The following is a 15,888-nucleotide window of genomic DNA, read 5'->3' as shown; positions in this document are numbered from 1 at the left end:
GATTCTACAGCCATGTGAGGTGAAACTCCGCCCCACGTAATCTTTCTGCTGTGATGGGGAAGAACAGAGGCCTGGGAGAATTGACTCTTGCAACTCGAGATGAATAGGGGACAGCGCTTCCAAGTGTCTGCTGGCTGGTGGGCCAGGGGCGAGTGTGAGTCAGCTGCAGGGCAGTGGCTCAGAGATGGGCACCCACAAAGGCAGCCCTCCTGGGCAGGCCAGGGTTGACACTGGCCACAGCAGCTGCGCAGAGCCCACAGTGACCTTGTGTGTGTACATGCCTGTCCCATCTACTTACTTTGAGCCTTGGCTATGTCGCCCTGGCCTTGGCTCCACCCTCGGCCTGATGATAGCATCTGGGGAGAAGCCATACTGCTTCAAGGGGTGGGGGCATGTGTCCTATTTTGGGGCTGTCCAAACATGCCATGTGGATAACACTAGTGGTTTCCAGTGGCTCCCTTCCTGCCACAGGGCATGTGACCTGAGCCCAACCATAAGAATCTCCCAACAGGGCCACCAACCACACAGGAGCGTCATGCAGTGTGGATGATAAAAATACTTACCTTGAAGGATAGATGAGAGATCAAATCGCTTAATTTGCATTAGATTGTTCAGATAGTGTTTGGGCACATATGAAGTGCTGAACACACGCCCAGTGTATTACTGTTTGACCATCCAGTTTTTAAGTAGCTATATGGTGTGTTATCTCTCACAATGTAGAATAACAGGAACAATATTTGCTCATGAGCAAAAACTTATAAACAACCATTAATTTCCATTAAAATTAACGTAAAATCCTGCACTTTCTACTACCAGAAAAGGGAGCTTGTGCATCAAGCTCATAATGTCCATAAGATACATTCATTATTACACGCTGCCAATATTGATCCATTCTGTGATTACACTAATAATCAGAAAAATTTCTGAGGGAATTTTGTAGGAAGGCTGTGCTATGAAGGTAAGAGGTATTAAATCTGAGGCAAGAATTTGGAAAATCCTACACTGTCAGGATCTTGCAATAGGGTTGTCATGAAAAGAGAAAAATATCCTTAGGCAGAGCCATGGGACTGTCATCTTTCATCATTCCTGGACTGGGCTTTCCTGGAGTAGTCCAAGGCCCCTGGGAAGAACAGAAGAAGTTCATGGCTACAGCCTTTGTTACAGAACAGCCCCAGTGCTCTGAGCTGTATCCTAATATGTGGACCCAGGACCCAGCAAGGAATAAGAAAGGCCAGACATGGAGGCCATGATGACAGGGTTAGATTTTCTTGCAAGGATAACTGGAGTCATTGGAAGTTTTCACCGTGGTGGGGGAGTGGGAGGGAGGCATTACATAATGCTTATTTTTATTTATTTATTTATTTACTTTTTGACCCCCCCCAAATGGACACATATGTTTATTTAGAACAATCATTTGATCCCCAAAGATGCTTATTTTTAAAATGTTATCATGCCTTGATCAAAATTTAAAAGTTGATCCAAAACATATATGGAAATGCAAAGGACCTAGAAAAGTTAAAACAGTTCTAAAAAGGGACCAAGTTGGAAGACTCTCACTGCATGATTTCAAAATTTATTATAAAGCTACTCAAGATTATGTGGTGTTGGCAAAAGGAAAGACAAATAAATCAGTGGAACAGAACGGAGAGTCCTGAAAGAAACCCACATATATATGACCAATTGATTTCTTGGACAATATTGCCAAGACAATTCCAAGGGGAAAAAATGTCTTTGCAACAAATGGTGCTGGAACAACTAGATAAACATATAGGAAAAAAGTTAACCTTGATTCGTACCTCACACTATACACAGAAATAATTTGAGGTGTATACACACCTAAACATAAACTGTAAAATTACAGAGTTTGTAGAATAAAAAAGATAATGTCCTTTAGACTTTAGGATAGGCAGAGGTTTCTTAGAGAGGACCCCAAAATCACTGAATATGTAAAAGAAAAAAATAATGGTAAACTGGTCTTCATTAAAATTAAAAAATGCTATTCATCAAAAGATATCCTCAAGAAAATACAAATGCAGTCCACAAACTAGGAAAAAATATCTGCAATGCATATATCTGACAAAAACTTGTGTCCAGATACAAAAGATTTGTATCCAGACTATATAAAGAATTCCTAGAACTCAATAATAAAAAGACAACTCTGTTTTTAAAACAGGGCAAAAGACTTGAATAGAGACGTATAAATGGCCAATAAGCATATGAAAATATGCTTGTCATTTTTATTCATCTGAGAAATACATCTTTATGCCATAATGAGAAACCATTGCACTCCTTCAGAATGGCTAGAAGTGGAAAAGACTGACAGTGCCGGTGTGAGAAACTAGAACTCCCATACATCGTTGGTAGGAGTGTAAAATGGTGCAACCATTTTCACAAACTGGCTGTTCCTCATAAAACTAAACCTATGCTCTAACCCCACAGTTGCATTCCTGAGGATTCACAGAAGAGAAATGGACACACGTGCACAAAAAGACTTGTACACAAATGTTAATAGCAACTTGGTTCATAGTAGTCACACATGGGAAACAATGCAAATGTGCAACAGTAACAGATTAGACAAATGATGGAATATTTATAGATGGAAACTACTCCTAAAAAATGAACTGTGGATATACACGATAACATGGAGGCCTTATTTGCATGAAAGAAGGCAGACCCCAAAGAGCATTTGCTGTGTCCTTCTACCTGTGTAAGCTCCAGAACAGGCAAAGCGAGTGGACGGTGATAAAAAGAGAACAGTGGTTGCCTGTGGGGGCGGACACTCACTGCGGAGGGGCGTGAGGGTGCGCACGCCGGGACTGGAATGCTCTGTGCTCTTGATGGGTGGGATGGCTATGCAGGGAGGTAACTGACCAGAACTCATGCACTTATGCTCTGTGTATTTCAGTGGATGTAAATTTTACTTTAATAATAAATCATAAAAAGATCATAATGTCTGAAGTTTGGGGCAGGGTGAACATAGGAGGCCAGTTGGGAGGCTGTGACAATAGTTCAGGCACGAGAGAGTGGTGGGAGATGTAAGAAGTGGCCAGACTTGAGGTCTTTTGGAGAGAGGTTCTGGGCCGGTTAGCCCAACAGGCAAGAGTCTTGCTTAGAGGCCCAGACAACTGAATCTCTGAAGCCCATTTATTTGTGCATTTTACTCTGACCCTTTTCTCTTTCTAAAATAACTTGAAGTTAATTAGAACAAAGGACATGTAGTCAATAAAGCTGAGAAAACATAACTGAAAATTGAAACCAGATGATAGAAGAAGCAAGTATGCCAGTTTGGGGACTGCTATTAAAAAAAAAACAACAGAGATCAGAACCTCTTTCTGCTCAGGCCCCTCCGCTGGGCCCCTGACCTAGGGTGCCGATGGGTTGCAAAGGAGGCCATGTGGGTCTTTTAACATCAGAGAAAGGCAGCTCGGACTCTGCACACCCAACCAGTTCTGAATCATGTTGGTTTTATTTGAGGAAGTATTAAATATACATATATATGTCTTTTAGAGACTCTCTGGGCTTATGAAACAAAAAGTATACATTTTGCAGAATTTATAACAGAATATTACATCACCAAGACCTGTTACACCAAGTGCTTTACAAAGAAAAGGACATATTTTAGGAAAAACTATCTTCTTCTGGTTGAAACTGAATTTCTTAAGTAGAAATAAAGATAGCATGGGCTGTAATTTTGGATAAACTTGGGTATATTATCCATGCATTTATGGGATTATTATCATTTACTGTTACCACAAATTTATATGCTGATATGGAGCTTGAGTTTGGTTTGACTATATCAAGTGTACCTGAAGGCAGCTACTGATACAGTGGAAATACTGCAAAATGTATGCAGAACAACACATGTTGATTATTGATTGATTTGTTGGTATAGACAATTCAGTTAGTGCTGCCATTTCAATAAAAGGAGAAACATTCTTTTTTTTTTCATTCATGCGTTCACTGGAGTTGCAGAAACATTCTTTAATTAAGAATAATTAACCAATCAGAAATGAAAGAAGAATTGAAGAAAAGAGAGAATTTATGTAAATATACACCAATTAGGCAGTCATTCATATTAAGCTCCGTCTCAGTTCTGAAACTTTGGTTTGGCCTCTTGCAATGGACCAGTCCAAATGCACGGTTACGTCCACACTGGAGCATGAATGGCACACTCCCACTGACATTTCCCATCAGGCCTACCAGTGAAGGCTGCCGTCCCGTGCAAAGACAGGGGAAGGGAAGTAATCGTCATAAACAATTTATAATGCTCCAAGATGGCTAAATTTGGGGTTTATTCTTCAGCAAATGTGCTTACAATTTATTTCAAACTGGTGAGTAAAAGTGACCACACTTGGATACCACTACTGACAAAGTCATACCCCTGCATCTACAATATACGTTCAGAGAATGAAATATGAAGAAAACTGTGAACAGTTGGAAATGCCAAGGGATTTGCTTACTCCTGATGGTTTGGGTTTGGCTAGAGCAGAGCAGGTGGATTCAGGTGAGGAAGGGTTTGTTGTGATGATTCTGGATAGGGTGGCTCTCAGGAAGATGACCGGGGGACACAGTGACAGTTTGATGCCAGGTGGGTTCTGGGGGCGAGGCTGGTGGTGCAGAATAGGGGTGGATCGGTGATGAAGGCTGGGCCACTGGAGTCCCTGGCATCCTCCAGCAGTGAGGGCAGTGGCAGGATGTCCAGATGAGGAACTTGAAGATCTGGTTTCTGATCCTTGCCCTGCCACTTACCAGGTGACTCTGGTTGGACAAGTCACTTGACCTCCCTGAGCCTGTTAGGTGGGATCAGTCCTTCCTGTCATGTTTAGCTTCAAGAGGGTTGTTGTGAGGATTTGTGCAACAAGGACACTTGCGCCCTCCAAAAATGTCTGCGAATATCTGCTACGGTTGTTTTTTTTCTTATTTGCTGGTAACTCACTCTCCAGTGTGAGCTGAAGCCGGAGTCATGCAATGGTTTATGCTCAAGCCTGGAGATATTTTAGGAAATAATCAATACAAGATGCATTGGGTTAGAGCCATGATAAGAGTCATAAATCTTGACAGCCTGCTGTTTGATAAAATTAATAACACTTGAGAGCAACATTGTAAAAATCTACGGGAGGGGAAAATAGAGAGTGTTTGGGGAGAGAGCTTAAGCCAGTGTGGAAACTGACAGTCATCCAAGGAAGGTCGGTTATCATCCTGCAGCTGGCGGGGCAGTATATACACACACAGACAGACACACACTCTCATACACACACATACACATGTGTACACACACCCCTACACAATGCACACATGCACACGCACACATACGCATATGTACATGCACACAATTATACACACACACATGCACACATGTATACACAGACACACGCATAGACACACATACACACGTGTAACAAACACCAGTTTTGTTGGCTGGGTCTCAGAAGAGACTGGCAAATGAAGACAATTAGCATTAATTCCAACAACAGACAATTGCAATTTGCCCACTCAAGGGCCCACCACCTTCTAAAGGAAGGCCACTACTTCTGCATTTTTTAAATGAAACAGTGACAGTGTCGTTGCCCTGTCTCCTTTCTCACTGGTGGAGGAGAGTGCACTCACATAGCTTTGGGATTTGTTGCTGTCGTGTACTGTGAGTGAGAAGTGGGGACAGCAATCTTGTGATTTTTACATCATCAAGGTCCTGAGATAATCTCTGGTTAGAAAGGGTAATGAAGAATATTGCTTTTCCTGTGTCCAAAATGCTCCCAGACCTCCACAATCCTCTGGGCTCACATCAGGATGTTGCCGGTGCTTGAGCCAGGTGTTCCTGTTGGTCCGGGTGTCAGTGCAGAGAGGCTGTGGGGCATGGTGCCCATCGGAGGAGGGAGGCAGAACCGTGGGGGCGCCAGGGCTGCAGAGGGAACGCCGGCGAGCCGCGAAGGACAAACCTAGTGAAGGCAAAGCAAGGCCTGAGCAACGTCTGCCTTGACCTCCATGTGGATGCAGTTGACTTTCTGTTGTCTAAGAGTCTTTAAACACTATGTACATGTGGTCAGAGATCAGAAGAACACATTGAAAAAAGATGAAAATGTTTATTTTTGTAGAGTGATGGGATTATTTTTTAATTTGAAAATTGCTTTTATTGTATTTTTTTATGACAAAAGTTAACATGCATTTATTATAAAAATTGTGAATTTAAAAGGTCAGAAAACCACAAGCAAACCTTGACATTGGGTCTGTCATGTTTTCAGGCAGAGAAAACAAAGAATTTTGTCAGCCGAAGCCTCGTCATAGGAGAAGTTCTCTCCATCGCAGACATGGCCACAGGAGTGAAGGTGAGAGGGCCGGGCAGCCATCCGCACGACCTCACGCTCGCTTTGATGGCGAGGAGTGGACACTCTGACCCGGGGAGCTCAGTCTATTTTCTGCAATAGGTGTAGGTAAAATGGTACACCTCACAACCCAGCCCTGACTGCCCCTTTAACCATTGTATCCAATCCTGTTTTTTTTTTTCTTTGCTTTTCTTTATAGCTTTATTACATTTGTATCAATAGATTATTTTCATTTATATTAATTTTATAAAAACAGTATCATAATCATTTGATTTACTTTCTTAAACATTGTTGCCAAGATTGATCCATATTGTTGCATGTCACTGTATTCATTATTTAATTTTTTTTAAAAAAAAGTTTTTATTTTGAAATAATAATGCTCACAAAAAGTCAAGAGAATAGTGCATAGTCATGTGACCTCTACCCGTTCTCCCCTAGTTTGACATCTTATATAGCAGCAATGCAATATAAAACCAGGAAATTGACATTAGTGCAGCACTGTCAGATAGGATACAGACCTTATTCAGATTTCACTAGTTATTACATGCACATAGTTGTATGTGTGTGTGTGCGCGTGCAGTTTAACCCCATATATCGATTCATATAACCACCACCGCAATCAAGATATAGAACTGTTCCACCATCAAAAAACAACTTCATGGTGCTACCTAGTCCTTGTCAGTTGCATCCAGCCCCATTCCTGTCCTCTGGCGACCACTAATCTGTTCTTCATCTCTATAGTTTTGTCATTTTTGAAATGACACAGAAATGGAAGTTCATTCATTTTTGACCACTGTATAATATTCCTTTGTGTGACTATTGCATAACATTTGTTCATCCACTTCCTCATGTTGTTTCCAGGTCTGTGCTAATGTGAAAAGTGCAGCTATGAATACTGTTGTCCATGTCTGGTGTTGAACATGGGTAAAAGCTTCCCTTAGGTGTTCAACTAGGAATGGAATTGCTTCTTACAGGATAAATGAATGCTTAACTTTAATGGGTAGTGTCAGTCTGTTCTCCAAAGTTATTACTTCAATTCAGCATGTACTCAGACCCTGTGGATCCACATCCTCACCCACACTTGGAATTCTTAGACATCTCTATTTTTGTCAATCAGATGGGTATAAAATGACATCCCACTGACATCTTTCTTTGCATGTCCCAGCTCCCCAAAGACAGTGAGTGGAATAGCTCAGGTGGGCATGACTGCCGCAGCCCCTCCTGGTGCCCTAAGCCTCCCGGCAGACAGTCATTCGTGTGGCTCTGCATATGCCCTCCTTTCCGTCCCTGGCCACCATCGTGTCTCAAATAATTCCCCATATTCTAACACTTGGTCCTGATGTCCCCAAAGGGGAAAAATGACAACTAGAACGTGAAGACAGAATGATCAGACAGGAAGCCAGGTCACTGGCGATGAGTCCAAGATGGTGGTTATTGCTGTTTGGTGTAGATGTTTTGTATGGGCAGGACTTAAAGAGAAAGAAATCTGTGCATGCCATCCTGTGGTGAGGGCATCCACCATCAGGTCCTTCCAGGAAGACTGGCCTCCCTGAGATTCCAGCCAGGCAGGGCCTCTTCCCTCCTTGATGGGCCGGCTGTGGCTTTTAGGGAGAACAGTCAGCTGAGATGCAATGGATAGAGCCCCTCTCAGAATGCTGGAGGATTCTGGCCCAGACTTGTGACCCCCAGTTTGTGCTTTTACTATATTGTTCTTCCTCCCACCTGCCTTCTCTCTGGCAAGCTTCCATGGGTTGTTACCATGGGGACATCTGCAAGGGGGCAGCAGGGCTCTAAGGAGACAGCCTTCTCCTGTGGTCTCCAGAACCTTGCACTGAGGCTAGTACACAGAGCTGTACAGGGAATATTTGAATGGATGAGGGAGGGGCAGCCTGGGGTTTAAAGCAGACTTAAGAAGCATTTCAACCAATTGCAATGTGTGCATCTTATTTAGATCCTAATTCAAACAACAAACTGTTTGTAAAAAGAAATTGTAGGTCAGCTGGGGAGATCTGAACATTGGACCTTTGACGATATTAGAGAATGATTATTATATTTTTAGGTGGAATAATGGTTTTAGGGTTATGTTTTAAAAAGGAGTCTTTATCTTTTCAGACGTGTAGGAAATATTTAGGGAAGACATGGTGTGATGTCGGGGATGGATGTCAGGATGACCCAGGCTGTAGGAAGGGAAAGTGTGTGGGGGTCGGGGGAGATGAAGCACAGTGGACCGTGAGCTGCTCATCCTTGAGTTCATTGTACCTTTCTGTTTTGTTTAAAATTTCACATAATAATTTTTTTTGAAAAGGTTTTACTCCTGAGTATTCTAGAAGGAAGCTGGAATAGATTTAAAGAAATGGCTCTTTAAAATGCTCCTCTGATCATGTCACTCTCCTGCTTAAAACTCCTTCCTTCCCATTATGCTTTAGAAAAGCCCTCCAATCCTCAGTGTGGCCCATGGGTCCTTGCAGGGCGTGGCCCTGATCACCTCTCCAGATGCATGCTGTTGCCCTTTCCTCTGCTCCCTAGGCCTCCTTCTGGTTCCTTTTGCCCACTTTTGAACCACTCTTGCCACCACTCTAGACTGATCTTTCCCCTCTGTCACCTGGCTGACACCTGTTTATTCTTCAGATCCCAGCAGAGGTGTCCTTCCCTCAAGGAAGCCCCTCCTAAACTTGCAATTTAAATCCCATCCACTCATTGTCATCTGTCTTCGTTCCTTATAGTTTCCTGTCATTGCATATTCCCATTTTGGATCTATATATTTATTCATGTGATTACTTTATGTCTCTTAGCACCACGAGAGGACAACTCCTTGAACATTATCAGTCCTACATTCTTGGTACATAGCAGGTGTCAATATGTGAGTTTTAAATAAATACATAGAACCAAAACAATATGACGGTTTCCCAGAAGGTTAAACATAGAATTATCATTATGACCTAGCATTCCACTAACTAGGCATGTACCCCAAAGAATTGAAAGTGGGGGGCTCGAGCAGATACTTGTATGCCAATGTTCATAGCAGCATGATTCACAAGAGCTAAAAGGTAGAAACAAACCAAGTGTCCATGGACAGATGAATGGATAAAATGTGGTATATACACACAGTGGAATACTATTCAGCCATGAAAAGGAATGACATTCTGACTCATGCTACAACGTGGATGAACCTTGAAAACATTAGGCTAAGTAAAATAAGCCAGGCACAAAAGGACAAATACTATATGAGTCCACCTATATGAAATATCTAGAATAAGCCAACTCATAGAGACAGAAGGTAGATTAGAGGTTATTGGAGACTAGGGGGAGGGAAGAATTGGAAGTTATTGCTTAATGGTAAAGAGTTTCTATTTGGGATGATGAAAATTTTTGGAAATAGTGGTGATGGTCACACAACATTGTGACTGTATTTAATGCCACTGGACTATACACTTAAAAATGGCTGAAATGGCAGACTTTGTGCTATATGTATTTTACCCCAGGAAAAAACCAATTAAAAATTATTATTAACTCTGTTTGCTTTCCCACTCATCATTCTTTGTGGGAGACTTTTTTTCCTGAGCTTGGGAATCCTAGGCAATTAGAGGCACCTGTGCCCTGAGTCTGGCCGGGAAGGCTGTGGCTGTCTTTTCTGTTGGTGGTGGAGGGAGATGTCCAGGAGGACATGTGGTGTGCTGGGAACAGTTCCTGTGAACGCTGAGTTGGTCAGGGGGTCCTCAGATCTCACTGATAGCCCAAGAGCAGCTGGTGGTCCCTGCCTTTTGCAGGAGCTGGTTGTCAGCATCAATGTGTCAAAATCAACTGTGCTCCAGAGATCCAATCCCCTTTTCTCTCTTCCACCAGGGGTGTGCTTATCCAGGGGCTTTGCATTTCCCTGAGTGTTTTGGACAAACAGATTTGACTCACACAGCCAAGTGCTGGCAGGGCTGGGGGCTGGTTCTGAGAACATATCATAGTGGCAGGGGTGTGCACACCAGAGAGGTGCCAGGGAAAAAGATTCTCTTTCCTGGGGCTTTGAATCCCCACTCGAGCTTGGGAGCAAGCTCAGGTCTTCTGCCAAAAATGAGGATGCAATCTGGAAGGACTCTAAGTCTGAAAAAAACCACAGTGTGCTTCCTTTTCTCTTTCTCAGTAGCTGCTCTCTTTTTCTTCATTTGAATCATCTTACTGCCTGTCTTAGCCTGCTTGGGTTGCTGTAACAAAATACCGGAGACTGGGTGGCTTAAGCAACAGAAGTTTATTTTCCTGCATTTCTGGAGGCTGCGAAGTCTAAGATCAGAGTGTCAGCATGGTCAGGTTCTGGTGAGGGCTCTTTTCCTGGCTTGCAGACGGCTGCCTTCTTGCTGTGTCCTCACATTGTGGAGAGGCGCTGGCCTCTCTGCCTCATCTTAAAAGTGCACTAATCTTATCATAAGTGCCACACCCTTATAAACTCATCTAACCCTAATTACCTCCCAAAGTCCTCATCTCCAAATACCATCACATTGGGGGTTAAGGCTTCAACATGTGAATTTTGCAGGGGACACAATTCTGAGTCCATTTCTGAGGTCACTACTGTCTCAAAAACCACTTCAAGTGCCTCATTATATCCCATTTTCTCTTGGAATGAAAAGATCCTGAGTGCACTTGAAGTTTCTTTAGGAGACCCTCTGTAGGGCCATTGTGTAGAAGGGCTTGTTCTATCGAAGCTGTGGCACCGGCAGAGTTTCTGCACACAGGACAGACCGCACTGATCCATCGTGGCAGGGACACAGTCAGAACGATATGGGCTCACATTCTGTCTCTAGGACTTCCCAGTCATGGTTCTGGCACATCTCTTTGAGCATCTGTACCTTAGTTTTCTCTTCTGTAAAGATGGCATTGCTAATGCCCATTCATAGGCTGTGTGCAGATTTAAATTCGTAACGACAAGCCCCATGCTAATTCTGGCATGTAGCAGGAGGTCAGTGGGCGGTGGGGATTGTAACCCCCTGGGACATGGGCAGTGGCCTCTCCCAAGAGTCTTCTAGCTAGTAGCTCCGGAGGTGAAACCAACCTACCTTCCCAGGTCTAGCCGGTCAGATTTCCCTCCCACTTTGGGGTGTCTCCTTCTAGTCATCATCTGAAAGCTAAGAGGCCCTGCCAGGGCTCCGTCCTTTGGCCCCTGTGGCCTGTCCTGGCCGCACCTCCCAGCCCTTAGATATCTCTAACCGGGGCCCCTGGAGGCTGCTGCCAGCCCTTGCTGAGCTAGTTGTGGTTATTACTTTGCACACCTGATGTTGTGGCCTTGCTTTTGCTTCTCCAGAGAAGTGAGAAAGGAGAGGGGGGCTTCCCCAGACAAGCAAGACAAGGTGGGTGTGTGTTTGAAGTTAGAGTTGTCAGTAGATTTCCCCTGCTGCTTTTTATTTCCTTGCCATTGCCTTTCCCAGTCTCTCTCAGAGCAAATGGATCTCTCTGTGTTCCGTTGAGGATGCCAGGTAGTCATTGAAGCAGTGGACATGGTGCCCTCTCAGAGGACACTTTGCACTGCTCCCTCAGGAGGGGTCGGTGCCCGTCTCCTGTCGGGCTCAGCATCTCTGTCTTCACGTGCCCGTCCTTCCTCCTGGCTCCTCCCAGCTCCCCTCCAAGCCTCCCGCCCCCTGGTGACTCAGGCCACAGACCCAGGTGTCTGCTGGGGTCCTCTCTTTCCTTCTCCTCCCAAATCCACTCCATTGGCTCTTTTCCAGAATCTACCCTGAGTCCCTCTATTTCTCTGCCCTGCCTGCCTCCCTCCTGCCAGCTGGGCTGGGGTCCCCGCCCCTCCCAGGAAGCACCTGCTGAAAGCGTGTCAGGCCAGGGAGTCATCTGCTTAGAGCCCCCGGGAGCTCTTCTTGCACTTGGCCCAGCTTTGTCGGATTGCCTGCCTGCCACTCAGCGAGTGTGGCTTTTGTGGGAGAAGAACCCCACATTTGACCTGTGTCGGTTGGGGTCACCCAGACACCACCTCTGTTAACTGTTGCAGTTTTCTGCAAACCTACAGGTTCACACCCACAGCCCAGGGCTCCTACTAATACATTTAGTGAACAGGGGCTTTCAAAATGTGGATCAAACACTATAGGTTTCTTCCCCCTTCCTAAAGAGGAGGAAAGGATTTAAAACTTAAAAAAGGAATATATTGTCAAGAATGCATTAACCACCAGCCAAAGAGATTTAGGGGTAGAGAATCCAACTTGTTTTAGTGTTAGAAAAATATTTTTTTCCCTTGACTTCCAAGATCGTTTAGGGAAAAAACATGCACTAGTTGGATTGCTTCCATTTTCCGTGTTGGAATTAGTAATGCACATTGCAGTGCCCGCAATGATTCTGTGAAGCGGGCTGAGTCATCGGGGCATGAAACTTCTTCCCAGGATACTTTATGATTCTCCAAATGAAAAGCACTTCATATGTCAGATGTGATTAGTGACATTCGTCTGTCCTGACGTCAGAGCGTTTTGGCTGGTCAGGGCTGTTGGGCCGGATCACGTGCCATTTCACGAAGTTAGTCCCAGGCGCTCGTATATGTGGGGGACAGCGGGCTCCTCCAGATGCAGGGACCCCAAGAACACAGTCCAGTCCAACCTTGCCTAAGCAAAAACGGCACTTACTGGCTGCTTTAACTGAGGGGTTCAGGGTGTGGCAGGCTTCAGGGGTGGGTGTGTGGGACCCGTCTCTGTCATCCTGAGGCTCTGCCGCTTCCCCCCACCTGGCCCTGTGCATTGCCCTCGATCCCCAGCTCACGGCCACGCGGCTGCCGGCAGCAGAGGCCTCCAGTCCTCCAGGTTCCACTGCATGGAAAAGGAGCCCTTCTCTTCCGCAGCAGCTCACCCACATGTCCCAGCTGCCTCTTTGGACCCACCCAGATCACAGGTCCATCCCTGGGGCCATCCTTATGGCTAGGGGGATGACGTCACACAGATCAGCCAGTCCCGGGCCCCAGACTCATCCTAAAGCTGGGGGTGGGGTTGACATCACCCACAAACCACTTAGACTGACTCTAGAGGAGAAGGGGTCCAGGGAGGAGGGAAACTGAGGCTGTGTGGTCAGCAGGGGAGCGAATGCTGACCTGCAGACACGGCAGGCCCCTGCACTCCAGTTCTTTTGTCTCTGCAGTCACCCTGCCCCTTCCAAATGGCCCTGCTCAAGCCACCCTCCCTCCTGTTCCTCTCCTCATCTTTTTCTTTCTCCTCCTCCTCCCTGTCAGCAACACTTTTCCTGGGTTTACAGACTAGGTGGAGTGCTTGATGGTCGACCCTCGGCGGATCCTTATGGCAACCTTATGGAGCACCGCTGGGTATTGGCAGCTTGGGTTGGAGCCCCAGCCCTTGCCATTTTCTCAGAGTGTGGCCTTGGGCCAGGCACTTTTCCTCTCTGGACCCAGCATCCTCAGCTGTTCAGTGGGGGTGATGGTGTGCCCTTCACAGGGTTGCTGTGAGCACCGACGAGCTTGTGTATGTGGATCAGCACGTGGGTGCACGCCTCATTCACTCCATTTGCCAGATGGGGAAACTGAGGCTACTGTGCCATTTGTCCAGGATCCCACCGCCAGTGGGGAGCTGAAGTGGGCCCGGCTCCTGGGCCGCCTCCTCCCAGGCTGAGTGCCGTTTGTTCTGCAGCATTGCCCCTTCCCCCTTCCCGCTTGCTGGCTGCTCCTCAGGGCAGGATGCCTCTCGCAGATCCCAGCATCGGGGATCGCGACACACACACTGTGCTGCAGGTCTGCTACATACCAGGCCCTCAGCTAGATCCTGGGACACAGGGCAGAACGAGCATCAGAGCAATCATTTGATAGGGTGAACCGGGCAGCCCTGAGGGTGGAGGACTGACTTTCTGAGGAGCTGGGTGGCCTCTCCGAGACAGTGACCCGTGAGCCTTGTCTGCAGAGAGGAAGTGGAGCCGCCAGGCGGTGGAGGGGAACAAGGAGGAAGCTTGCCACTGGCGGGACTTAGGTAAAGCTCAGAGGGCCAAGCAGATGCTCCTTGAATGGAGTTTGGCCGGTGGATTTGATTGTCACTTAATTGCTGGCTGTTGCTAATGATGGTTTGTGTTGTCCTTGCTTCCAGTGTGGAATAATTTATTGGCTATTCGGTGGTGCTGTCAGGACTCTTGGAAGCCCTGGACATGTTACTAAGTGGTTTCAGTCACTCCAGGTATGGCACGTTCCTCAACAGATGCCTTCTACAGGGAGAGCCTTAAACGTCCTTAGCCGTTAGGGGTGTGTGTGTGTGTGTGTGTGTGTGTGTGTTTGTGTGTGTGTGTTTGAAGAAAAAGAAAACAGAGAATTTGCGTCAGCAAAAGTCTCATTCATGATGAGAATTCCAAGACGATTATTTGCATATTGCATTGAGTCTGTCGCATTGTTAAGCTCCCATTAGCTTGTCATCAGACTGAATTTTTTATAATTATCTCCAAATCACCTGTCCCTCTCTCACCACCATTCTTAACGGGCTGAGAGGTTTGCGGTTAGAGCATCTGTCTGACCGGCTAATTCCTTCTCACATCTGCTGAACTCCAGGAGCAGAAATACACAGCGATGTTTGCGATGACTGAGAGGGGCCATGGGAGCAACGTGAGAGGGATCCAGACCGAAGCCACCTTCGACCTCTCTGCACAGGTGAGGATCTGTCCCTCCACCCGCCGTTCAGGGCAGCAGGAAACCCACAGGGCCAGGCTGTCCTTCTTCAGCATCACACCCTCTGTGTGTGCTCTCTGGCCCGAGGAGCTCAGATGTGGAGCAAACATCTAGGTGCTTTAGTCGAGGTGGGTGTATGCTCAGCCTTTGTGAGTCCAGTGCCAGCCAGCAGTTATATGGCACCCGTAATGTGCTGTGAGCACTGTATGTGTGCTTGTTGATTTAATTCTTTGTCATAACTCCATGAGGACAATACTGAAGCCATTCTGTTGTCCTTCCTAATAGTAGCAGGTAGAGGAGTGGAAGGCACTCTGCCTTGTGCTGTGTGGCCGGAGGGCACTGTCTGGGCTGGGGCTTCCTTGTCGGGAGCCAAGTCTCCTGTGCTGTACCATGCAGTGCTCCAATGGTGACCTGCACTGACCTTTTACGTGACAATTGAAACAAGAGCGTCACCAATCTTACTTTTTCATTTTTACTTTTCTGATATTTTTTTCTTTCCATTCCTTTTTTTCTCTTCCCTTCTTCTTCTTTTTCTTCTCTTTGTTTTTCTTCCTTTCCCTTCCTGTCCTACTAATTAACAGAATGTTGGCCAAGTCTCTGGAATTGATCTCTCTCTTCATGATGGGTCACAACCTGCACTGTGAACACGCTGCCCTGTAACCCTTACCACCGTCGCTTCAACTCCCACGCCCTGCTGCACAAAGAAAACAACTATCCACTTACGTCGCTCTCCTTTATAGTTTTTTGCCTGATGCTAGGTATTCCTAAGAATGACAAAGGGATAAAGACATTTTGAAGTTCTTTCTAGAAATGAGGCTTTGTAAACCTGTGTGTGTCAGCATGTGCCTGAGTGTGGGTGTGGGTGCTGCGTGGCCAAGCGGCTGCTCGGTCTGTTCCTTTTCCCTGAGTTTGTCCTTTTGAGTCTGGGTTTTTGTTAGTAGG

General features: G+C 45.9%; 1 protein-coding gene across 4 annotated transcripts in view; it reads left to right on the top strand.

Annotated features, from left to right (window-relative positions):
* ACOXL (acyl-CoA oxidase like) overlaps window positions 1-15,888 on the top strand; it is a 299,186-nt gene that overhangs the window by 29,664 nt on the left and 253,634 nt on the right. For all 4 annotated transcript variants that reach the window (XM_045550091.1, XM_045550092.1, XM_045550093.1 and 1 more), the window contains exons 3-5: window positions 6,240-6,323; window positions 14,378-14,464; window positions 14,830-14,928. In XM_045550091.1, the coding sequence (XP_045406047.1) occupies window positions 6,240-6,323; window positions 14,378-14,464; window positions 14,830-14,928 (270 nt within the window). The remainder of the gene's footprint in view (window positions 1-6,239; window positions 6,324-14,377; window positions 14,465-14,829; window positions 14,929-15,888) is intronic.

This window comes from Lemur catta, chromosome 4 (genome assembly GCF_020740605.2).
Source record: "Lemur catta isolate mLemCat1 chromosome 4, mLemCat1.pri, whole genome shotgun sequence".
Classification (NCBI taxonomy): Eukaryota; Metazoa; Chordata; class Mammalia; order Primates; family Lemuridae; genus Lemur; species Lemur catta.
This window is presented reverse-complemented; position numbering and strand designations above follow the sequence as displayed.